Source organism: Eufriesea mexicana, unplaced genomic scaffold, assembly GCF_001483705.2.
Source record: "Eufriesea mexicana isolate 0111107269 unplaced genomic scaffold, ASM148370v2 scaffold654, whole genome shotgun sequence".
Classification (NCBI taxonomy): Eukaryota; Metazoa; Arthropoda; class Insecta; order Hymenoptera; family Apidae; genus Eufriesea; species Eufriesea mexicana.
The window spans coordinates 166,235-190,304 of NW_016908877.1; the positions used below are offsets into that span (position 1 = coordinate 166,235).

General features: G+C 44.6%; 1 protein-coding gene across 11 annotated transcripts in view; it reads left to right on the top strand.

Moving 5' to 3' along the window:
* The window catches only part of Unc-115a (actin binding LIM protein Uncoordinated 115a), a 41,649-nt gene extending 18,837 nt beyond the window's left edge, over positions 1-22,812 (top strand). For 2 of the 11 annotated variants that reach the window (XM_017898696.1, XM_017898690.1), the window contains exons 2-15: positions 8,942-9,102; positions 9,557-9,722; positions 10,535-10,772; positions 13,092-13,410; positions 14,578-14,649; positions 15,323-15,509; positions 15,670-15,929; positions 16,020-16,281; positions 16,373-16,459; positions 17,693-17,793; positions 19,330-19,399; positions 20,334-20,416; positions 22,032-22,235; positions 22,507-22,812. In XM_017898696.1, coding sequence (XP_017754185.1) covers positions 8,942-9,102; positions 9,557-9,722; positions 10,535-10,772; positions 13,092-13,410; positions 14,578-14,649; positions 15,323-15,509; positions 15,670-15,929; positions 16,020-16,281; positions 16,373-16,459; positions 17,693-17,793; positions 19,330-19,399; positions 20,334-20,416; positions 22,032-22,235; positions 22,507-22,620 — 2,324 coding nt within the window. In that variant the 3' untranslated portion in view covers positions 22,621-22,812. Of the gene's footprint in view, positions 1-8,941; positions 9,103-9,556; positions 9,723-10,534; positions 10,773-13,091; positions 13,411-14,577; positions 14,650-15,322; positions 15,510-15,669; positions 15,930-16,019; positions 16,282-16,372; positions 16,460-17,692; positions 17,798-18,859; positions 18,958-19,329; positions 19,400-20,333; positions 20,417-22,031; positions 22,236-22,506 lie in introns of those variants that run through there. The other 9 variants (XM_017898701.1, XM_017898692.1, XM_017898691.1 and 6 more) reach the window with 9 other exon arrangements.
* Positions 22,813-24,070: the final 1,258 nt, after the last annotated feature.

Below are 24,070 nucleotides of genomic sequence, written 5' to 3' on the forward strand. Positions count from 1 at the left end.
CAGGTGTGTCTAGGTGTTCTTTGCCGCATATCTGACGGAGCGTCGACCTTCTTACCGATCGCGAATGCCACGTTCGACCTGGGCGCCTCGATCATCGCGACGGCACTGCTATAAATGTTATTCTACTGTTTGTATTCGTCATTCGTGCCATTGCGCAGTTTTTATGGCCATCGTATCTGCGTCGGGCACGAATCATTGATACCGTCGCGGCGACAATGGGACGAATGCGAGACCTTCATAGAGGTTCATTGAAGCGTCGTTCCCGTTTCAATGATGCCATAATAATGGAGAAAAAGTAGATACGTTACTGTAAACACGTTGGCAGCGAATGAGTAGCTGACAGGTTAGATCAAAGCGCGCTCCTCGATCACCAGTTTTCGACATCACGCGAGTAATCGATCCAGAGGCAGTATATGTAGCGACGTGATTGTCAATACGTGCTGCGTAATGACATACTATCGCTTATAGATGATAGATTTCGATAGTAAATTAGATTTTTTCGATTTATTAGCTGAGTATAGGCTCTTTCCTAATTAGTTCAATGGTTTTTCCGGATTTTTAATATTCCTTTGCGAAAAGCAGCGATGGAAATGCAAGCGTCGATGACTACCTAGTGCATAGTAACCTGTTATCGCTTATCTATTCGAAATTTGGACTGCCGATAGGAATTTTTTGACTTACTTTCTTAGAATAGGCTCGTAGCGATCATTCTCACCCTCGTCACTAGGTGAATTACGAATTCGAGGAGATTCCAAGACTTTCTCGCAAGTTCTCGGAGAAACCTCCACTTCCTACATGTATAACTTCCAGACCTTCCAATAGTATCCGCGTCTAAGGCGGGCCTGCTAGGTAGCCTTACTGTGATGAGTCCACTAGCAGGCCCAGGACGAGACACTCATCCCTTCCTTTTTTTTTTTTCGTCCCCTCTAACATCACTTCCACATCGAGGATACCTGCGACCAGCCGACTTCAACAACCGTGTTGGAGGATCTCTAAAACACAAATGAATCCTCAGCTAGCATCGATATCTTCTTTCTCTTTCGGAGTTCTTACTTTTCCAGGTGCTCGTTGCCAAGTTAACCCTTTCTCGAATGTTGGAATATGCCATACTCATTATACGAATTATTAAAATTATTTTTCACGCATTTTGCCGCATTGCGTCCCCCTCACGAGATTTCTCGTGTTTCGCGCGTCATCTGTTATGGGCCTTAGATATCAACATTGTCTTGTCAAACCGTACAGTCCCTAGCTTATGTTTTAGAGATTTCTATGCTGTACAGAATGTGTTAATACGATCAAAATTTTCAAAAATTCTACCATTTGCTCGCGAATGGAATAAATACATTTCCCAGAATTAGATCACAGTTCTAGAGTTCAATATTAATTTTTGCACAACCATGTTTCTGCGCCGCGATTATGCAAATTAATATCACGATTTATATTTAAATGCACCTTACAGTTGCTTCCAATGTTAATCCATTCTGCCTCTGTTCGTATAATGATTAATGCAATATCAATCTCTTGAATATGCAGCAGCAATGCTTTATGCTCAGTCTATTGACCGAGTGAAAACTGGCTTCCAATAGCTAAGAATTAACCTAATAACCACTGACCCACAGCGTAGGGTGTGTCGTTGGACGAGCAACCTCTGCCCCCTGCGAAAGATCGCGATATCGTGGAAGCTTCCGAATAAATTTCGCAGCAAAGCCTCGATATCTAGCGTGGGGATCGCAACGGTAGCTTAGTCGCGAAATGGGACACGAGGGCTCTCGAGCCGCAAGCAATTCCAGGTGGAATTGTTGCTGAACACCTGGTCACTGTTGTGTCTCGACCTTTAGCATCGGCAGATGGTGGATACGATCGTTGGTGATCGATCTACAGGCAATTAGAGGATCGTCCGAAGTAGAACGACGCGGGCGTCGCTTTGGGCTCACGTGACAGCGCGGTGACGTCAAATGCACGAACGGGCTCTCGAACGTGATGTCATCGCGTATTTTTAAAGTCATCGGCTGTGTGAACTGTTGGAGGAGAACGGTGGACTTTGTAAACAAGAGATTTTCGACGATTGCACTTCGCTCGAATGTGCTTCTGCCTAATCGGCCGCGATAATGGCGGCGGGAAGGGGTGGCCGGTAGTCGTTTCGATGGACGTCGGTGGGAGAGGTTCTTTATCGAGCACTTATCCGATTCTCCGGTTCCCGATAAATCAACGGGCCCTGTCTCACTCGCGATTTAACGATTATTATCTTGCCCGAGTCCGTCCGCGATCCGGCGATTCCGCTCGCTGGCACGGCGCTGAAACGAGGCTAAACGAGACCAGCGAGGAAGCTTGATTTATATTTCCGGAAAAGGAGACTCATCGTCTCGCCGTTTGGGAAAAAAAGTCACGTATTCCCTGACAAATTGATACGTCTTTGATACACTCGCCACGGTGTAATTACCGAGAGCTCGCGTGCGCGTGTACAGGCTGGCTGAAAAGTCGCTTCGAGGAATCGAGGGGGGGCTCGATGAAAGACAGGCACGCGTTTCGATCGTAGAACTTTGAGGTTAGGTGTATCGAGGAGAATGTTCATTTTCGTGGAAAATGCGGTATGCTATCGTATATCGCAAGTGACGACTGCTATTAAATCCTAGCCGTGAAATACGTTTTGTTATTGCGTTCTTTATTGGACTCTCGAATCGAACGAATCACCGAGCAATCGTTTGGAAATAATATTCATTTATCACGGGGAATAGCGTTTATTTTTCACGGCCGTCTCGGTGGAAAATAATTTCATAGTCCTCGCGGAGAGATTATATTAACTTTAAACGAAACATTTCGATAAACGAGTATTTATTCGCTTGGCTAATATAAATTAGACCTCTGTTAAATTGTATCCCCGAGATCCGTTTTATTATCGCATTCTGTGCGCTCGCCTCTGCGTCGAGTGAATTACAAACTCTCGACAGGTTAAAAATAATTCTCGTTTAAATCTCGCATTATCACGGTCGCCTTTTTGCAATGCACGCTCAGTGTTTTCAAATCGTTGCAATTAACGCAATTAAAATGGTTGCGCAACGGCGATACCTTGTCCTCGAGGAGGAGGCGAGTCCGTGGAATTTTGGGCGAATAATCGAGAGTGACGCGAGCCACGAATATATCGGACCCTCCGTTCACCTCTGAAACCGAGATGGCCCTCGGATCTCGCGATCTCACCTTTGAATCATCTCGTATTTTCGTCCCGATGATGACATCGCCGCGACTGTCAGTTCTTATGCGAGCTTTGCATACGCAGTGCTGACGCGCGCGGGTCGTATCATTCTCGAGCAGCGAAAGAAACCTAATTACCGAGCAGCGGCGAGAAAGTGGATTACGGATTAATCTCGTTCCCCCGTTGCGACCGCGAACTATTTCGCGATACTCGACTGAAATAAAGTTGTTTGCATAACGGGCCATCGATCGACTGCGAACGAGCAGATAACCACCAGGCCTTCTGCCCCTTTCCCTGCCGATCAATCGTCCCCTGGATCTTCCTTTCTTCCGCACCTAACAACGTCCTAACCGGCTGATAGACGGTAATTTATGGTCGCGTACACGCGAGACGGAGAGGGTCGAGAGGGGATTCCTTCGCGTTCAAAACAAGCGATAAGTTAATGAAGAAACGGGCTCCCGACGAGGGACTGAATCATTGAATCCGAACGAGCCGATGAGCTCGCTCTTTCAGCCTCGCTCACGCTCGTACACATGGGAAAGTCCTTTCATAGAGTAATTTTAACTCGCTGGATCGTCGTTGTTCATCTGGCCAGGTCCAGCTAATGGAAGAGCCGTGCTCGCGATTAGCCCTGTTCGTCTCCGGCCAGGTTTGGTCCGCAGGCTCGTCGCAGGAGGAGTTGCGTTTCCCGAGGCGTGAAAAAGAACGCTCATTTCACCGCGAGGAAGCTAGAAATAACGGAGAAAAGGTGCTGGCGTGAGTCAGCCGGCCTAGTCGGACTAGTCGTGTGACCGATCGTTCTGTTATTTCCTTTAACGTCTTTGCCGGCCGTTCTGCTGTCGTGGAAAAGAGGCGCACCGTTCGTGGCCGTTTTCTTGCTCGTCATCGTACACCGCTGGGAACCGGATATTAGACGAGAAAAATACCGGCTGCGAGCGAAAAAGAGGAAAAAGAATCGATTGTTGCGTAACCGGGGATACCTCGAGACCCCGCTGTATCTGTTATTTCAGCCTTTTGTCTTTCGCCATGATAGGGGATAGATCACGGCGTTACGTCAGAGCTGTCTCTAGTTTTAGCTTGTCCAAACATCCAACCGGATGTTCCTGTCTCTCAGACGTAGCAATCGTTGCCCCAAACACAGGGTGTTGGGAGGGCCAATTCAGAAATGTATTTCTGGCTCACGAGGACACGGGGTATTACTCCAAGGATACCTAGAGGAAGGTACCAATGTCCTGGACTCTAAGGATACCTAGAGAAAGTTATCAATATCCTGGATTCTAAGTATACCTACTTACAATGTCCTAGACTGTAAGGATACCTAGGGAAAGTTATCAATGTCCTGGATTCTAAGTATATCTAGAGGAAGGTACCGATATTCTAGACTCTAAGAATACCTATAAAAAGGTACCAATGTCCTGGACTCTAAGAATACGTAAAAGAAAGTACCAATATTTCAAATTCTAAGGATACCTAGAGGAAGATACCAATGTCCTAGACTGTAAGGATACCTGGACGATGGTACCAATGTCCTAGACTCCAGTTATACCTAAAGAAAGGTACCAGTGTTCTGGACTCTAAGGATACCTAGAGAAAAATACCAATATCCTAGACTCTGAGGATCTTGATAGTTTATCAAAAACCCTACAGTTTTTATAGGTGGAAACTAAGGATATCTAGAAGAAGGTACCAATGTCCAAAACTCTAAGAGTTCCTAGAGGAAGGTATCACTGTCCTGGACTCTAAGAATATCTAGAGGAAGGTACCATTGTCCTAAACTCTAAGGATTCCTAGAAAAAGTTATCAATGTCCTGGATTCTAAGTATACATAGAGGAAGGTACCAATGTCCTAGACTCTAAGGATACCTATAGAAAGATACCAATGTCCTGGACTCTAAGGATACCTATAGAAAGGTACCAATGTCCTGGACTCTAAGGATATTAAAAAGAAAGGTATCAATGTCCTAGACTGTAAGGATACGTAGAGAAAGTTATCAATGTCCTGGATTCTAAGTATATCTAGAGGAAGGTACCGATATTCTAGACTCTAAGGATACCTACAAAAAGGTATCATGTCCTGGACTCTAAGATTACGTAGACGAAAGTACCAATATTTTAAATTCTAAGGATACCTAGAGGAAGGTACCAATGTCCTAGACTCTAAGGATACCTATAGAAAGGTACCAATGTCCTGGACTCTAAGGATATTAAAAAGAAAGGTACCAATGTCCTGGACTCTAAAGATACCTAGAGAAAGTTATCAATATCCTGCATTCTAAGTATAGCTGCTTACAATGTCCTAGACTCTAAGGATATCTAGAAGAAGGTACCAATGTCCTAAACTCCAAGGGTTCCTAGAGGAAGGTATCATTGTCCTGGACTCTAAGAATACCTAGAGGAAGGTACCATTGTCCTAAACTCTAAGGATACCTAGAAAAAGTTATCAATGTCCTGGATTCTAAGTATACATAGAGGAAGGTACCAATATCCTAGACTCTAAGGATACCTATAGAAAGGTACCAATGTCCTGGACTCTAAGGATATTAAAAAGAAAGGTATCAATGTCCTAGACTGTAAGGATACGTAGAGAAAGTTATCAATGTCCTGGATTCTAAGTATATCTAGAGGAAGGTACCGATATTCTAGACTCTAAGAATACCTATAAAAAGGTACCAATGTCCTGGACTCTAAGAATACGTAAAAGAAAGTACCAATATTTCAAATTCTAAGGATACCTAGAGGAAGATACCAATGTCCTAGACTGTAAGGATACCTGGACGATGGTACCAATGTCCTAGACTCCAGTTATACCTAAAGAAAGGTACCAGTGTTCTGGACTCATAAAAAGGTACCAATGTCCTGGACTCTAAGAATACGTAAACGAAAGTATCAATATTTCAAATTCTAAGGATACCTAGAGGAAGATACCAATGTCCTAGACGATGGTACCAATGTCCTAGACTCCAGTTATACCTAAAGAAAGGTACCAGTGTTCTGGACTCTAAGGATACCTAGAGAAAAATACCAATATCCTAGACTCTGAGGATCTTGATAGTTTATCAAAAACCCTACAGTTTTTATAGGTGGAAAGGCAGTTTGGCACTTAGTTTGGTCAATTTGCTCTCTAGAGAGCGCAGATCTACGTACGTTTGGAAACTCCAAAATTCTTCTGGCAAAGTACAGTATTACCGTGGATAAATTCCTACATCCACGCGGAATGTAATATCAGCTGCGGAATTTGCGGACTTAATTCAGCAACAGCACCGCGTCCAAGGATGCCCTAGATTCGGTTCTACAACGGAGCATCGCGAGCTTAACCTTACTCCTTCCATAAATTACGATACTCGCTTGCGCGTCAATGGAGCCTAACTTCTGCCGGGTAATCGTCCGCGGGAAAGCTTTACACTGCAGCTTTACGTAATCGCGGCGTGCACCGTCAGGTACCCCGGGGGGTCAGCCCAGGTCATATCGATACAAAAAAGCTGTCGAATGGCAGGAGCGTAACCGGTGTCGTTACGCGACCAACGATCCCATTCCTCGTTTTCTCGTTCTCGTCCGAGCAGAACTTTCTTCTCCGAGCTCTATCGAGAGATTTCATCGGTGTGCCGTGATCCAGCCACGTCGTTCCAGCGTTAATTACGATCGACACGGGGAAAACACGACGATTATTCCTGCGATCGAGGATCAACGCGAAAACTGACGCGAGAAATTTCTTACCTGCGTTACAGGAGCAGGGAGATAATGGAAAATCGAGCACGAGCTAGTCTAGAGAAGCGTTAACCGCTTGAAATTACCAGAAAAAGGTCGTATCACCTAGAATCGCGACAATGATCGCTCGATCGCGCGACGAAATCGCTCTGTCGCCCGTCCACCAACCGACACCGTCCATAAATCCTCGCGACCGATTTTTTCCTCCATCTCTATCTCCGCCATTCTGCCGCAGTCGTCTTGAAAATTCACGACCACACTCGACACAAGTACACCTGGTTCGACCGCTTCCAGCGCGGCTAAAAGAGCAGACCTTCACCCGGATTCGATACGCGGCTCGCGTAAGCGTAAGCACTCTGACAAGTGCTCGAGCCGCCTTTTTCTCCGGCCCCTCTACCTTTTTCCTCCTTTTTGCTTTTTCTCTCTCCCTCTCTCTCCCTCTCCGCCTCGTTCTCTCGCTTTCTCTGCCCTTTTCTCCTTTTTTCTCCGTTTTTCTGCCCCTCGCCGTTGTCGCCGTTCGCGCACGACACGTCGACACGAGCGGTAAGCGGGTCTTTGAGTCACGCTTTAGAGGTTCCACGACGAGCGGATTACGCGTGTAACGCACCATATTCGAGCGCTACGTGCGTCGCGTGCCGATTAGACCGAACTCCATTGATCAAACGACCGCCAGCCACTCGCGGAGCCTGTCGATCTATCGATCCTTGCGCGTGGTCGTGACAAACAGGTAGCTTCGACAGGTGCTACCTCGGTTCCCAAGATTTTCTGTCAAAAATCGCGGCGGATCGTTGAGAATCGGTGAAAATCGGTGAAAATTGACATGGATCTGCTGGTATCTTGAACTCCGAGTAACGGGAGCAGAAGAAAATGGGGGAAAATGGGGGAAAACTGGGAATCGGTCGCGGAGTTTGGACGATAGAAAGGCGGCGGAATCGTTAAAGAGAAATCGTGGTCGATCACGGGAGATAAACGTAATTTCGAGAGGATCGTTGTAGATTTTCAAACATCATTCGATTGGGCCAGATTCGCGAGTGATTCGACGTCTGGTGGATTGGTATCCGGAGCGTTTATATCTCGAGGAAATATCGCTGCCGTTACCGCGATCCAATTAGAGAGCCACGGATCACAAACGATTAAGATCGACGGCTGTTGGCAAAGAGATGGTGGATGCTACGAGAACACCGCGGCTTCCTAGAAACCGCCTGCGTAGGGGATATGAAATCCGCGAGCAGTTCCACTCCATTTACCATTAATTACCGTGGCGAGTAAAATTGTAAGGTATCCGGCCGACTATCGACTAAATCCTCGAATTTCTATGCGGAGAATCTAGGAAATCCTTTCCACGTGGCTGCAGAAAACGGACAAAACAATTTTTATCCCGAAGAAATCCACCTTTCTTCGCCCGTGAGATTTCCTTTCTCTCGCTGGGCAAGAACGAAACGGAGAAAAGAAAGGATAAAAACGCGTCCTAGAAATTAACCAGAAATTAACTAGAAATTAATTAAAAATGAACTAGAAATCAACGATACCCGATTAGGAGACGAAAGGTCAGGATTGCGAGCGCGAGGGCGTGAGGACAGGTCACCTCTCTCGAGATCGACGAGGGAAGAATGGTTGACGAGGCGCTGGCTCGTTACTGGTGTCGCTGGAATTAAGATTGATAAATTAAGTTGACGTGGCAGCGCGTTAACCTTAATAAACGCGGTCACGGAACGACACCCGTGCTACCCCCGGTGGATTTTCGCGATCGCGATAAAAATGGCGGGCAACCGGGGCCCGGCCGAGACTCTTGATCATCCGCAGAGATTAGCCAACGCGCGATCCGAGGCACGAGGAAAGTTTGTTTGAAATCTGCACGGATTTATGGGCCACGGCTCGATTATCGTAGAAAACAGTGGGTACCGTGCTAACGAATAAATTACCTTCGAATTCCTTGGACTTTGCTTCGCGCTCGCAGCGAACGCATCTCTTTCTTCTCGGACAACGAGTTATTTCGTTTTTACCCGGCATGACGTGTACATACAATGGCCCGATTTTCCGTTTCAGGTAAAACGTTCTGCCAGTCTTGCAAGAAGAAGTGCAGCGGGGAGGTGCTACGAGTGCAGGACAAGTATTTCCACATAGGGTGTTTCAAGTGCGCTCAGTGCAACGCGAGCTTGGCGCAGGGTGGCTTTTTCGCGCGCGAGGGCTCTTACTACTGCACCAAGGTACTGTGCCACGTATAAACAGGAAACCGAGGCAGCGATGGGAGGAAAAGAACGATAAGGAAAACGTTATAGAAAGCGAGAGGACCGCGATGATATGGAGCGCGTAACGCGAGCCGCGATAAATAGACTCTCGCTACACTTTCGCGGATAGACCCGTTGTTCTCCGTTCCCCCCGTGCACGGATTGCTCGCCCTGAAATATTTCCACGGCAGAGAAACGACGAAACGGTAGATCACCGAGGCCGTTGCGAATATTCCCGATAAAATCTCCGCTCGAAACCGCCTCTCCTTTCCAGCGTATTTATCTTCCGCGCGCAAATAAAGCATCGAGCTCCGGTACGATGACAAACGAGGCTGTGAACGTCGCTGAGAGGGCATATTTCACGGGCTGCCTCCGGGATACGATGTCTCGGCGAATCGCTCGTAACGATCGTGTGGGCTTCTTAATTTTTCAGGATTACCGGGAACGCTGGGGGACCAAGTGTGCAGGCTGCGGCGAGTACGTGGAGGGCGACGTGGTCACTGCCGGAGACAAGCACGCCTTCCATCCCAACTGTTTCCACTGTCAGCGATGCAGGCAGCCGTTGCTCGGCCAGGGCACTAAGGTGTCCCTCGTTCAAGGTGAGTCCTCTCCGCGTCAGCACCCGATCGCGGCCGATCTCCAAAGCGGAACGATCGCTCTTTCGTTGCTATTCCGACCAGGCGGAATTGGAGTACCGGTGAACCTGTTAAAGCAAATTACCACTTAGGTGTATCGTCGGCCAACGAGGCTACTCGCTCGCGTGGCCTTGTAACGATTACGCGTCGAACGCTTGGAAACGCAGGCTCGCGCGTATCGCCAGTCAAACCTGTCCCGTTTCGTTCCTCCGCCTTCTTTTCCCGTGCAAATATTTATGCGCATCTTTTGTCGTCGCCTTTATCGATCTAGCCTGCCGAGGACGCCGATAAAGCGGCGTATTTTTAGAGAACCAGTTCCATAAATACGCGCGCGCGCCGCTTCGATCCTCCGTTTCACTCGCCGACCTTTGAACCCTCGGCTGAACACAGGCGCGTGTACACGTGTTCCGAGGAAACAGGCCTGGTACCGCGGATCAACGGGAAGAATCGGATGGCGGGAAGATCCGATTGGGGACCTATCGATGGAAGACGATGGGATTAATCGCTCGTTGCGAATATTTATACACGCGCGGACGCGCAAATCGAAGACGAGTAAACAAGCGCGCGACCACGATCCTTCTTCCTCCTCTGCACACGCGTACGGACGATGAATCAGCCGCGAAGATACGCTGCCGGTTGATCGTTGGTCCCGTGTTCGTTTCTCGAATAAAAGACAATGGACGGTGTGCGTCAGCGAGGCCGCGATCGCTCGCTCGCTCGCGGTCGGATCGTCGACCGGATCTGTCCAATCTCAACTAACCGAGCGTTGTCTATAGGTCAAGCTCTGTGTCACCGATGCGTCGGTATTCCGGTTCGAGAGGCCTCCACGCCGGTCGGCAATAGCACCGCCACCAGAGGATCCGGAGACGGGCCGGCTGACCCTGGTGCCTGCGCTGGTTGCGGAAACCAATTACAGGAAGGTCAGGCTTTGGTCGCTCTTGATCGCCAGTGGCACGTATGGTGCTTCAAGTGTCATAGCTGCGACACTGTCCTCCACGGAGAATACATGGGAAAGTGAGTGAAGAAGATTCGCTGCTCTGTCTTAGAAACTCGGACCATCGCATGCCGATCCTTTCGAACCGTATCGATCTCGCGCCGAGATATCGACTCGTGAAATTTTCCTGGAATAATAGCACGATTCGAGTCGCCAGGTGGAAAAGAAACTAGAGAAAGCGTTGGAATTTCGCTGGTTTTCGATAATCGGGGCAAATAGGCGGGCATTCGTCTAACGCGCGGATTAAGATCGGTGAAAGGCTTTCGTCGCGAACAGGCTTACGAGGAGAGGGCTAGACCTTCGGATCAAGGATTTAGTTGAAGCTTTGCTGGTTTGTAGAGTTTGTTAGTTCGTCACGCAGTTCAGAGAAATACATTGTCGGGAATTTCGCGAAGGGAAGCCAAATGATTAACGTGCAGGGAAGTAACCGTATTCAGTTATACAGCAATTGTATTTATGAAGGTTTAATATACGCGAAGTTTATACACTCTATGCAATATACAAAGAAAACAGTAGAGTCTTTTTTAATGCCACTGTGGGCCACGATATGCAAGGTGTCTGTACTGTTCCTGATCTGAGAGTGAGCAGCTGCGAGGGACAGCAGGCCCTTTTAACCCTTTGCACTCGGCGATTTCTTCATCACAGAAAAATAGCAATTCGAAGACTTCCTGCTATGAAGTCTAGGGTCTTTTTAAAATGGTGAGAAATCGTATGCAAATTAAGTCGTGGAATTATTTTACCTCACACTCACGCATTCGTTGAGCAATTTTAGATTTGATATATTAATTAACATCGATCTCTAGAATGTGATTAAATGGTGACCGAGGGGCGCCTCTGGAATGCAAATGGTTAAACCCTCAAAACCGACCCCTTGATGTCCAAAGGTCGGTATTGGCCTGCAACCTCTAACAGGCCTGTCGTCATCGTTGCATGGACGTAGCTGACTTCCAACATATATCGTTACAAAGGCAACTACTCGATAGTTTTTGAGATACTTATAATTAAAGTTTTATTATTGCCTTAACACGTTGACTGTCAACTACGAGATATCTCGCAGCTTGTTTACTTGCCCAGAACGTCTTCGAGTTATCTCGTCCCTTCGTTACTTGCTATATTTATACAGCTACCAGGAAATTCATAGTATAACTGTGTAAATATGAATAGATGGCATCAGGAAAGAGAAGGAAAAATCAGGTTTGGATTAAATGAACGGGAAATACATTTATGCAAAGTTTATTCGAAAAGAAAAAATTTATACAGATCAAATTGGTTTCTTAGACCGGAATCGTGAAAAGTTGCGTGGCAGTCAACGTATCAATTACAGATTTATTTCGAATAATTGTCAAGTGATGTCATGGTCTAATGACATCCGAAAATTGCCACTAGGTGTCCTTGAGTTCGATCCTGTCCGTAATTAGTTTTTTTTTTCAAATTACTTTTATTTTGTATTAATTTTTCGCCCATGAAAACAAATAATTTTGAATAAATTGTAAATAAAATTTCTTAATAAAAGAATTTATTTCTTCACGCTTTCTTATGCTAATATATATTTGACATTTCTGAAAATAAGAAACAGCAGATGGTCCTGTAATAATATTCCACTTATTCGATGTGCAAGATGTCGATGTGACCTATGCTCTCCCTGTTTCTACGATAAGTACCATTGTTGTAATCGCCAATAAATATCTTTTTCATTAAACAATTTTATTTATAATTTATTTAAAATTGTACGTTTTCGTGGGCGAAAAATTAAGATAAAATAAAAGATAGATGGAAAAAAGCACTATTAATTATAGATGAGATCAAAAACCCGTGGTAGAAACTTTTTGATGTCCCTATTAGGCACAACGATACTTAGTAAATATGGGTATATATTTGGAAGAAATCGATAATTAAGAATAATAAAGTTTAACCCTTTCGATACTACGAGTGACTATACTCACTGGTCACAAAAATTGTGCCAAAAATTAAAACAAGTGCTACCGTTCTGCTTAGCTCTTCTCAAAGAATTGCAAGTGTTATTGCAATAATCGGTTTTTCCTTTTTTCCTTTTCAAAAGACATGGTCCCGAACACTATACACTGCACGATCATAATGTTTCCATCTTTGGCGCTTCGTTCTACAGGAGGAACACGAACAGTGGCGACACCTGCTGTAGCAAAAGTGTTAAGCATAAATATCTGAGAAACCATTGAGTAGTAGCCCTTATAATGGTACACTCTCTTGAACCGGATGACTAAATCTACAAGCCTGCAGAGTTTCAACTAAACCGATAATCCGAAGGACTCGCAGTCTCCTTGTTAGCCGATACAAACGGATTCTTCGACTTTGATCGACAGGGACGGGGTGCCTTACTGCGAGAAGGATTACCAGAAGCAGTTCGGCGTGAAATGTGCCTACTGCAACCGTTATATCAGCGGTAAGGTGCTGCAAGCCGGGGACAATCATCATTTCCACCCGACCTGTGCCCGCTGCACCAAGTGCGGCGACCCCTTCGGTGACGGCGAGGAAATGTACTTGCAGGGCGCGGCCATTTGGCACCCCCGTTGCGGGCCGGGTCCCAACGGGCCCAACGGCATAGTGAACGGCCACGGGGAGGCTCACACGCCTCAGCATCGAGAGTCCGAGCGAATTTCCAGCAGCGCTTCGGAGATGCAGGTAAGATCGCGAGGATCGAGAGAGGTATACGATGAAACTCCGAGATCGTCGATCTATGCTCGATGATCTTCGTTCAGGTGACGATCGACGAGCAGTCAAATAGGATCTTCGACTGTTATTCAACGATTTCTTTTATCTCTATCGCGTATTTTGAAATCGGAACTGGCCAACTGTACATTGTCTCTGTAAAATATTGTACCATACTTGTATATTCGTTAGTATTTGTCTGTGTATAGATGGTGATCGTTGCGTTTGTTTCTCATCGTTTTGTCGTTCATCGTGATCGCTCGTATGTAGCTGATTTTTCTTCTTTTTTTTTTTGGGCTTCACTTATCGCAAGGCCGGTGGTCTCATGCATCATTGAACTTTGTGGAACAAAGAACGTGTCATTGACGTTTTCCGTACGGATCAAATATCTAACGTCGTCTGGCTTTCGTGTGTACGACCACGCGCACTTTAAACGGGTACTCGTCGTTCGTGCATTACGCTGTCTACGTCCGCCAATTGCATTTTTCCGTTCGGCTGCATCGTACGTGGTTGGACCGCGATCGGAATCGTGCATACGTGAGCATACGTGAATTTCGAAGTTTGCCATTCGATCGTAAAGGAGAAAGAGGAGGAAAAGAAGAAAACGAAAGGAAAATAAGAATAACCAAGGGGAAAGTATCCTGCTCTGCTGGAGCCAGTTGGGGAGCCCTGGTTGGGGAAACACGAAACACGAAAGTTCAGCTTGCATCGTGCTTACATTTGGACTGTTGTACCACACGTATTTCATGTGAAACGTTTTTTTCTTTGCTGCTCGGTTAATTTTTCTGACCGTTATACGGAGCAATTTAGAGTAGACCAATCTAGAGCCTAAAGTACCTACCACATTTTTGTTTCTCTCTCATTCGTACCTAGCTTTGTGTATAGCTTCGTCTCCATTCTACTCGACGATATATTATGTGGCTTTTAACATGCATTTGTTCCTTAACATGTCGTTGTATCATTACCGCACGCTTCGATGTCCGAAGTTTTATATATATATACATATATTTATACATATATATATATACGTACATACTTCAACGATTTACCATATGATTTGATCTTCTGTATTATTTTTTAATTTTTATTATTGCTTTCTTAATCGTTGTTTACTTTTTTTCGCACGTTCATTGTGTATAGTTTTCATTGCGGTCACGCACGCCAAGCCTGAACGGATCACTCTGCAGCCCTTACAGCAGCCTCAGTCGCAAGGTATGCCATGTATCTCCTAGCACAGCCGCTCTCTCAAGAGACACCTTTGATTATTTAAGAAATACCACGGAACGTGTATACACGGTACGGGGATCCCCGGGGTCGCATCCCGTAACCACTAGTTTCGTCCAGGGTTTCGGAAAGTTTGCTCGCTGATGGTGAATGTGCCGCCACGTAGATTCTTCGCCATCCTCCAGTTCGCGGCGCGCACCGGATGCTGGGTTATTAAGGAAACGCCAAAGAAACCGCACTGAGCGGTATCCGCTGATTTTTGCTGAAATTTATCGCGTTATCCGTTCGCTTAACGCGCGTTTTATAAAAATTTCAGATCACCCTGAAATGGCCTCGAACGACCTTCGAATAACGGGGGATTTCGTGTGTAACGGTGCTCGAGTCTCGATAAACGTATTAAGTTTCAGCAAAGAACGTCGAGGATGACTCGGTGTGCGAATTTATCGTAGAATCCTAGACGAAGCTAACTTCCGCGATGGTAAACGCTTTCTCAGCGGCGTCTAGTTGGGGGGTTTCTTGAGAGAGAGAATCGAAGCGCGTTGAGTTTTTATCTTCCTTTGCCGAAGTAAATAGCTAAAAGTTAGCTGTATGAGAGACGCTTTATGACCCATCGAAAAGACAGCACGAGTTTAGCCGTGATAATATACGTTAATTGCCCCAGTATTACCCCGCGCGAACTGGCAGTCCTGGACTGATATTGCGAGAGTACGGACGTGGTCCATCCGAAGACGTGTCTAGGATTTATACTTACTCGTACTTGACCGAAACGCCGAGCCAGGGGTACTTGAGACGTCCGATACAGCCGTACGACAAACCTCCGACTAGCCCACACTTTCATAGACCTAGCTGTAAGTACCTCATCCTTCTTTCTCTTTTAAAATCGAGCGAGAGCTTCGCTGGAAACGAGTACAGCGATCGATTCTCTGCTGCCTAGCAAATCACATATGTACTATACGAAAATCGCGGCTGGCACGCGTGCCTCTAAATTCTGCCACTGTTTTATTTCAGCGTCACGTTCGATAAGAAGCAGTGGCGGACGCAGTAGCCGATCTGGAATGCGTGCTCTGGTCGATGCTCTCAGCGAGACCAGACCGAAGTCACCGGCCAGTCAAGTAGATAATGACGAGCCAATAGAGCTGGCGCATTATCCGGACGCCATGAAGCCTCCTCCTGGTACCAAACCGCCGATCGAGAGAGACGATTTCCCTGCTCCGCCTTATCCTTACACAGATCCCGAGAGACGTAGACGGTGGTCCGACACTTATAAGGTACCCACACGAATTACCACGTTTTCACCGTATGCTCTCTGTACGCGTTTCATCAACGATTCCATGTTCCATGCCCGGTCCATCATCCAGTGTGTACCTGTGTCCGACGACGAGGACGAAGTGGACAACAAGACGTATATAAAAGAGGTGGAGGAGAAGCTGAAAAAGGAACAGGACGAGCTGAGCAAAATCGACACTGGGATAGCGAAGGTGTTCTTGCAGGATCGCGAGAAGGATCGGGAGAACCTGAGACACAAGGCCGCCAACGTGGATCCTAGAAACGCATCGAGAACACCATCCGCTGCCAGGGAACCGACTTACAGATTGCGATACGAGAGTCCAGTTGGCGCTTGTAAGTCATCGCGATTCGCTCCCAGACGTCTCTCGCTCTTTTTTCCCTACGCGTGTTTAAATTACACACACGGTTTTTCCCTTCCACGCAGCGCCATCTAGAAATATAGATCATGCCAGGCCGTGGGAAGACGACGATGGTTTTAGTTACAGATCCAGCGTAGGACCCAGTTACAACGGTAAGGTTCTTTCCAGTCGTTAATGATCCTAATCGTCACTATATATTTATATATATATCTCATGATCGTTTCATTAACATTAAGTGATAATCATCTCATACATGTCCACACGTTCGCACATAACACTAACATTTACCACTCTACCGTTTAATGTAACATCGGCTCGTTAGATTTCGAGGCGATAGCAGGGGTGGGGCAGCGAAAAAATCTCGTCCCTTTTTATATTTCGGAAAAAGAGAAAAGAAAAAAATGAAAGAAAAGAATATACAGAATTTGATAAAAGATAAAGATAAATAAATAATTTCCTCTATCGTGGAACGCAACGTTGCAACGTGCGAATCTTGCAGTGGGAAGGGGTGATGATGCTCGATTAACGAACGATAACACACAGTGCGTGTAAACTCGAGCAGGAGTTTATAAGTTAAGTGGCATAGCACCAAATACCACAGCACACACTGGGCGCCCATTAACGTGACAGGTGATGTATTTATTCCGCTTCTGCATGTGGTCGGCATATTACCTTCGATGTGCTTGCCTCTTCTTATCTCTCTCGATTATCTTTCTATACGCCAATACGAGTAACAGAAATAGCGTGCGTGGAAAGTTCATCCTTTCAAGTAGCGTGTAATATCGATCCCCATTATTTCATACGTGATCATTCATCGGTACGTTTATATATTCATATCTATATATATCATAGACAACATTTTTGCTATTCCTCCCCTCCTCTTCTGGCATGGTAATAACTATTATAAATTTCACTCTTGGCAACCCTCGTTCATTCATACACGAACACACATCGCTCCAAACTTCATTCTCTCTCATTACTTGTTTGGAATGTCTTTCTTTATTTTTTTTTTCTTTTTTTTTTTCTCAATTATCATACAATATTGGAAGATAATCGTGTACATTCGCCGGGGGAAATTTATCGTATTAATTGCGTGTACATATTTTCGTTGCGCAGCATGACAGTCTGTATAATTTCTCTTTGGCACTGCATACCTTCGTATCGCTTTGCGTACAAGAAGAGGAGAACATAGTACGTTTACTATAGCAGGCTGATTTTACTTTTACGGCATATTTTGACCTGGCCGAACGCGTATCTTCCAATGTTGGGACATTCGAAAAAGGTCGTTAGGATTTACCGCTATCTACGTTAGCCAACACCGCTATCTGTATCATCGTGTCTCTATTTGTGTTTTTGTGTTTGTGTTGTGTTTGCGTGGGCGGCAGTTGGGAGGTCATCGGCACGTTCCCCGGCTCCCAGAAACTATCCACCCCTTGGTACTCAACGCGCCTTCACTCTTCCAAACGCCGCTAGGCACTATCATTCGGTGAGTCCGAGAACTTTCCAATTCACCTACCGTTGATCTCAAGTCAAATCCAAAATTAGCGTCCATCGGTATACCGATAGAAAGAACAGTGTATAGAAGGGAAAAACCAATTCTCTTTCTCTTGCCTTGCCGCGCAACGTGTGCACCACGTTGCGTGCGAGTTTCGCCACATCGAGATTCGTCTGCCGGCGAGTCGAATTGCGAATAGACGGAAGAGATGAAAAAGAGCGAAAAGGGCGAAAAAGGCAAACGAAAGATCGAGACTTGCGAAGAGCAACGACGAGAAAAATGTCGAAGAGAGATGATACCCTTTCGATCGACGCGATGATTCGTTGACTTGTCTTCAAGGGAGGCATGCTTTTCGTTCTCTTAAGCTTACTTGGAGAAACAAACGTTGATCGTACTTACATATACACACAGGTGCTGGCTTCTTCGTACATGCGTATTCGATATAATATATATATATTTATATATACGTACATTTTTATCTTCTTTCCGTTGTATACACCTACGTACTACCTTGCACAGTATTAAACGAGAAATAACGCTTGTGCACTTTGAACATCGGTACGTTCCACCATCTTGCCGTGGGGATGCGATATAAACAGGTCGACAAAACTTGAAACGGAAACTCGAACAAGGAGGATACCTGTCTTTACACAGTAGCAAAATTTTCTTTTCCTCTTCTTCTTTTTTTTCCATATTTTTTTTTATTTTTCTTTATGCTTCCTCTTCGTCTTTGACGATCTTCTCTGTTCCTCGTGCGACGAAGAAGATGGTCAAAGACGAGTGTTGATCCTCTTGTTCGTGAAACGAGATGAAACGTATAAAGCAAAGAGGGGACAGAGTGAGATCCCTGGATGATTCAACTTCAAACACCACCGTAACTATTTTGTACACGGAATGTGTGGTTTTTGTCATTTCTTTTTTTTTTCCTTTTTTTTTTCTTTGTTATTAACGTAACGTATTATTTGGCGAACGTTGGGCATTCGTATGGGAATGAACGATTGCGATATTCCCGTTGACACTAATCAGTAATACTGTCGATTGACTGATTTGAAACCAGTTGTGAGCTCCCTTCGGCACATCCCGAAGCCAGGGTACGGTCTGGCACCGCGAAGTCACACCTTCTCCTCGACCGGCGGTTCTGTATCTGCTCTCCCTGTAAGTCTTGCACCGCGTCACAATCGACGACCAAAAACAAAACAAAACAAAAAAAAAAAAAAAAAAAAAAAAAAAAAAAAAAAAAAAAAAAAAAAAAAAAAAGAATAAAAAACAAACAAAAAAAAAGCAACAGAAAAAGAACAAACAGATCTTCTTGCACCGTTGTTGCAACTGACACATTTTTGCAAATGAGAAATGAAAAAGAAAAAAAAAAAATAAATAAATAAGAAAAATGAATGAAAAGTAACGTCGTAGAGATATTATGATACACACACGTATTTTTTTTCTTTTTTTAATCACCGTATCCGTTGATTGAGTCACGGATGCCCGTGCCTCGGTGGTTTCTAAGATTTACGCTTTTCTGTCGTCTAGGGTGATTATTCGTTCAGTGGGATGGGAGACAAGACGCACAGCACTGATTTCTCGTCTGGCAAATCAGATAGTGAGTAAACCCAGAAAGGAAACCGATCACACGTAACATATTACACGTACACACACATGCACACACACACACACACACACGGTTATCTTGCAGCTCTCTTCCTCGTGCAATATATACTACACGAACCTTTCGATTTTGTACATGCTTTTTTTTCCAATCATTTTCTAGTTTTCAATTTTTTTTTCTATTTTCTTTTCCATTTTTTCCCCTTCTTTTTCTTAATTCTTTTATTCACCCGCGAGTAGAGAGCGTGTTATCGAAGAACTATTACGCAGTTCTCGATTATTCTACTCGATTATACGGCTTAATTCCTCGGCATGCTTTACTAATGCATCCTTGCTCTCTCACACACTGTCACTTTTATTCTTTCTCTTCTTCTTCTTCTTCTTCTTCTTATTCTTCTTACTCTTATTCTTCGCTCTCTTCTTTTTCGATCTTGGTTTAATTATCACGCCTGAGTATCAGGATTCGAACGGTACGAGTCCGTGTTAGATTAAAGACTGCATAATAAGACTTGTTTGATCCATTAACCAGAGGAGTTTATAGTGTGCCCAAGTGACAGTATACATCCTATTCGCCAATAACGTGACTTTATGATACGACAACTCTTTGATCATTGACAGCTGGTACATATCGCGTAGCATTAGAAACCGAATTCAGGTCATATGTATAATATAATCATGGAACATTTGCTTCTAGTAATTCGATCGAATCAATCGTATTCCCGATCGTTGGAACGTCTGCTCGCTTCTTTGACCAGATGTCGCATAGCACGTGGCTGCGTTGCCCCGCAATTTCTCCCCGATTTCACCCCAACACGAGAACCGAATACGATTGATCGATCCCCTAGAAAGATTGTACTTAACATATCGAAATGGTTTGTGCAATATGGTTTGACATGGTTTTCTTTCCCATTTTTTTTCCCGAATTTTAGTATCGACAGGCAGCATCACGGATGTGGATCGACGGGCATTGGTATGTACCACAGCCCCATACTACTCCCGGCGAATTAGCATGGTTTGTAGCTTGTTTTGCATTTCAATTATTTTAACAGCATATTATCACAGCCGCGCGTTGATCGTTAAATTATACACTCACGTGAGATCTCGGGACAGCCGGGGAGAGTTTGCGTAGAAGGAAGAGAACGATCGTCGGGCTAAATCCTTCCACTAGGATCGATCGATCGGATATAAATGTTGTCTGTAAATAACGAGCGTTGCCGGTCTGTCTATACATGTATAATAACGTTTGTACATAGGAACATTTGTACATTGATTAACGCATGCACACGCTGTACATTTGCTGCGATATCTAATTTTTTTTTTTTTTTACTGGTCTCTTTCATTTTTTTTTTTTTTTAAATTGCATTTTCTTGTACGATTTATTTATTTTTTTTCTTTGCCTTGGCATACTTCAAGCCTGCATATGTGATTTTGAACCTTGCGAGAGGAGATCGGACACGATCGCGAGATTTTTCCTGATCGATTTTGCGATTCGATGTCTTTTGGTATACACCTGACTCTCGGCTTTCCGTCCCCTCTCTGGACCGATCATTTCTTCGGACTTACGGCATATATAGCTTGGTAACCTTTGGCAAAATGTTTCGCTACGACAACGCGACGCCGGGACGATCCGGATGCCGAATAACGTGAACGAAACTGACGCGTAACGCTCGGTGTTCTCATGACTTGACTTACCAGCATACACTCTGCATCCGTGATACGATCAATGCGTACGAGACGGAAAACGGAACTATACGCCTAAACTGAAATTAACGTGCATGAGAATGTGCGTGTGTGTCTCGATTGCTTTGTTCCCTTCTTTCCTCGAGCGAAGGAAATTTTCTCTAATAATAATAACGATAATGAAATAAAAATAAAAGGAAAAAAGAAAGAAAAATCGTGTAACGAACCGTGTCGATCCACGCAAGTGACACGAGAGGGTTGCACACGAACGGTTTGCAACCGGGGAGCAACGAGTCGAAGCGATTAACCCTTTGGGCTCGAGAGGTGCCTTTCGGTCACCGTTTGATAAAATTGCAAAGATCTATATTAATTAATATGCCAAATTTAAAATAACGTAACATTGTGTGAGATATCAAAATTAAATAATTCTACGTGTTAATTATTATACAATTTCTTATTTACTGTTCAAAATAATATCGTCGTCTTTGTAGCAGAAAATTTTTAAACTTCTACTCTGCTTTAGTGAAAAAGTGGTCGAGTGTAAAGGGTTAATCCGTCAAATGCCAGTTCCTATAAATCGTTTCAGTCTAGCTATAGTTCTGTCTCGTGATAAGCTCTGTCGATTCGGTCATTAACAGACGCGGTATTCGCCGTTTTCCTTTCCGCAAAAATATTCCTTTCTGCAAAATATTGGCCCCCCCGATAACGAGCAACGATCGATTTCGTTGCAAGATGAAAGGTTCTCGCAAATTCCTAAAGTCACGCGTATTTCCTTCTCGACGATTATTCAAGTCGATGGAAATTCGAGAGATTCATTTGGAAAAGTATCGAAATTTTGTTGCAAATCACGCGAGAAGCTTTTGAACGGCTGCACCGCTATTAACGCTCTCATTACACGTGAGAATGGACCGCGTTGCGAGGAAACTAACGATTGAATGGTGCTTCAGAATGATGGTGGAATGCTGCCATCATCTACCACGTATACAGGTGGCCTAGGTTCGGTAGTCGGAAGCCACGGGGGCCATCACGTAAGGAGATCACTGCCAGACATGGGCACAACGCCGTCCGAACCGCCGAAACTCTATCCTTACCACTTACTTGTTATAACTAACTACAGGCTGCCCGCCGACGTGGATCGTTGCAACCTCGAAGTAAGTAATCGATACATTTTAACGATATTTTAACGATAGTTGCAGAATCGAGAGCGCGTTGAATTTATTTAGAACGCCGGGGATAACGTTTCAATTGCCTTCGAAGGGATTCTGTTTCTAGTCAGTGAAAAAGTCGTAAAATCGATCCACCGTGCGAAAACTGATCGTGGATAACGCGATCGATGAAGCAACTATCGTAGAAGATCCTAGATCTTTTAGCTGCGATTAAAATTGATGATGGATTACGTGTCTAATTGGCTTCTTTTTTCAGCGACACCTTTCCGACGCGGAATTCGAGGCAGTTCTTCAATTTTCCCGTGCCGAGTTCTACAGACTACCGCAATGGCGCCGTAACGAAATCAAAAGACGTGCCCGGCTATTTTAACCGGCAACAATCACGCTACGTGTTCTACTTATTACCTTCATCGTGTCACGACTGTGTTACCGTGCTATAGAGTGTACATTCCTTCGGCGTGGTAGGTGTATCATGAGAGAAAAGGGGAACACGTGTTCGAGGAACCAACGATCCATACCGGTTTTCGATCGCGAACATCGATATCGAAGCATCGTCATCGTAGCGAATGCATAACGAGGTAGAGATTCTCCTCCGCGCGCTCATACACTCACAGAGACACGTATATGCGTATACACACACCGTTCAAGCATGTATAAACACGCATAAACACACGTTCGTCATTCACACGATGACGCAGATACATACACGCAAAGTACTACCGTTCGTCGTCAATTCTGTTCTCTCGGCAACGAATCCACAGGCAGCTTGAATTCGATCGTTCACAAACTATTTCATCACCCTGTGACTTCGGTGCTTCTTTCGGGAGAATCTTAGGTGTTTATAAGGGAGAGGGAGAGGGAGAGAGACGCATATCCGTCGATTTCGACTGAGAAAGTCGAGAGCGAAAACAGAGAATGGGGAAACGTTGAGTCGTCCGAGCGCTCGTAATCAGATATTGTTAAGAAGAGAAGAAGATATATTGTATGTATATCAATCGCTATTATCGAGGACCATTTCGAACGGAATGGTTCGGAAGAGGAGAGGAGAAAGTTGTCCTATGTATAACACGTACACTTTCCTGACCATGATTTTCACGGTTCGAAAAGTGAGAACGATAGATGGGTAATAATACTAGGGAGGTAGCTGAACGTAAGGGTGGCCAGGATCGATTGAGGTTTTATCATTTAACGGGAACATCGTCTTGTGACTTGGATGTTACTAGCGAACGTCGACGTATAAAAGAGCGCGGCGGGAAGATGTGCAAGATTCAAAGCGAATAGAAATCAGAGAAATGGTAATACTCGTTGATACGCATAGAGTGTTGTAAATAAACGAATGAGAAATGTTAAACAGAATAAAAGAAGCAGCGAAAGTACGCGGAAGTATATATATATATATATAAATATATATATATATATACACACACACATACACAAACGTATATACCATTTTGAGAATTCGCTTGAATCACGAAACACACTTACTATTTGCAAAGGGTTATAATATAAAAGCGCTATCAAGTAAATAGGAAGTCCAGCTTGCCGAATGACGTAATTATCAACATATTTAACTACCATTGTCGATTTTGCATGCTGTTTCACTATTTTAACGCACGTATGCAAGCGACGCAACTGTTGATAAATCATAATATATATAAAATATATATATAAATAAGATTTCCCTTAACTCGATTTCTCTGACTTGTATCGACGATACACGACGAAGCGTTCTGCGGTGCGGGCGATTAAAGATATGCAAAGCAAGAATATATATATCGCGAAAGTATTCATATCTATTTGGATAAATGAAAATTATCGAG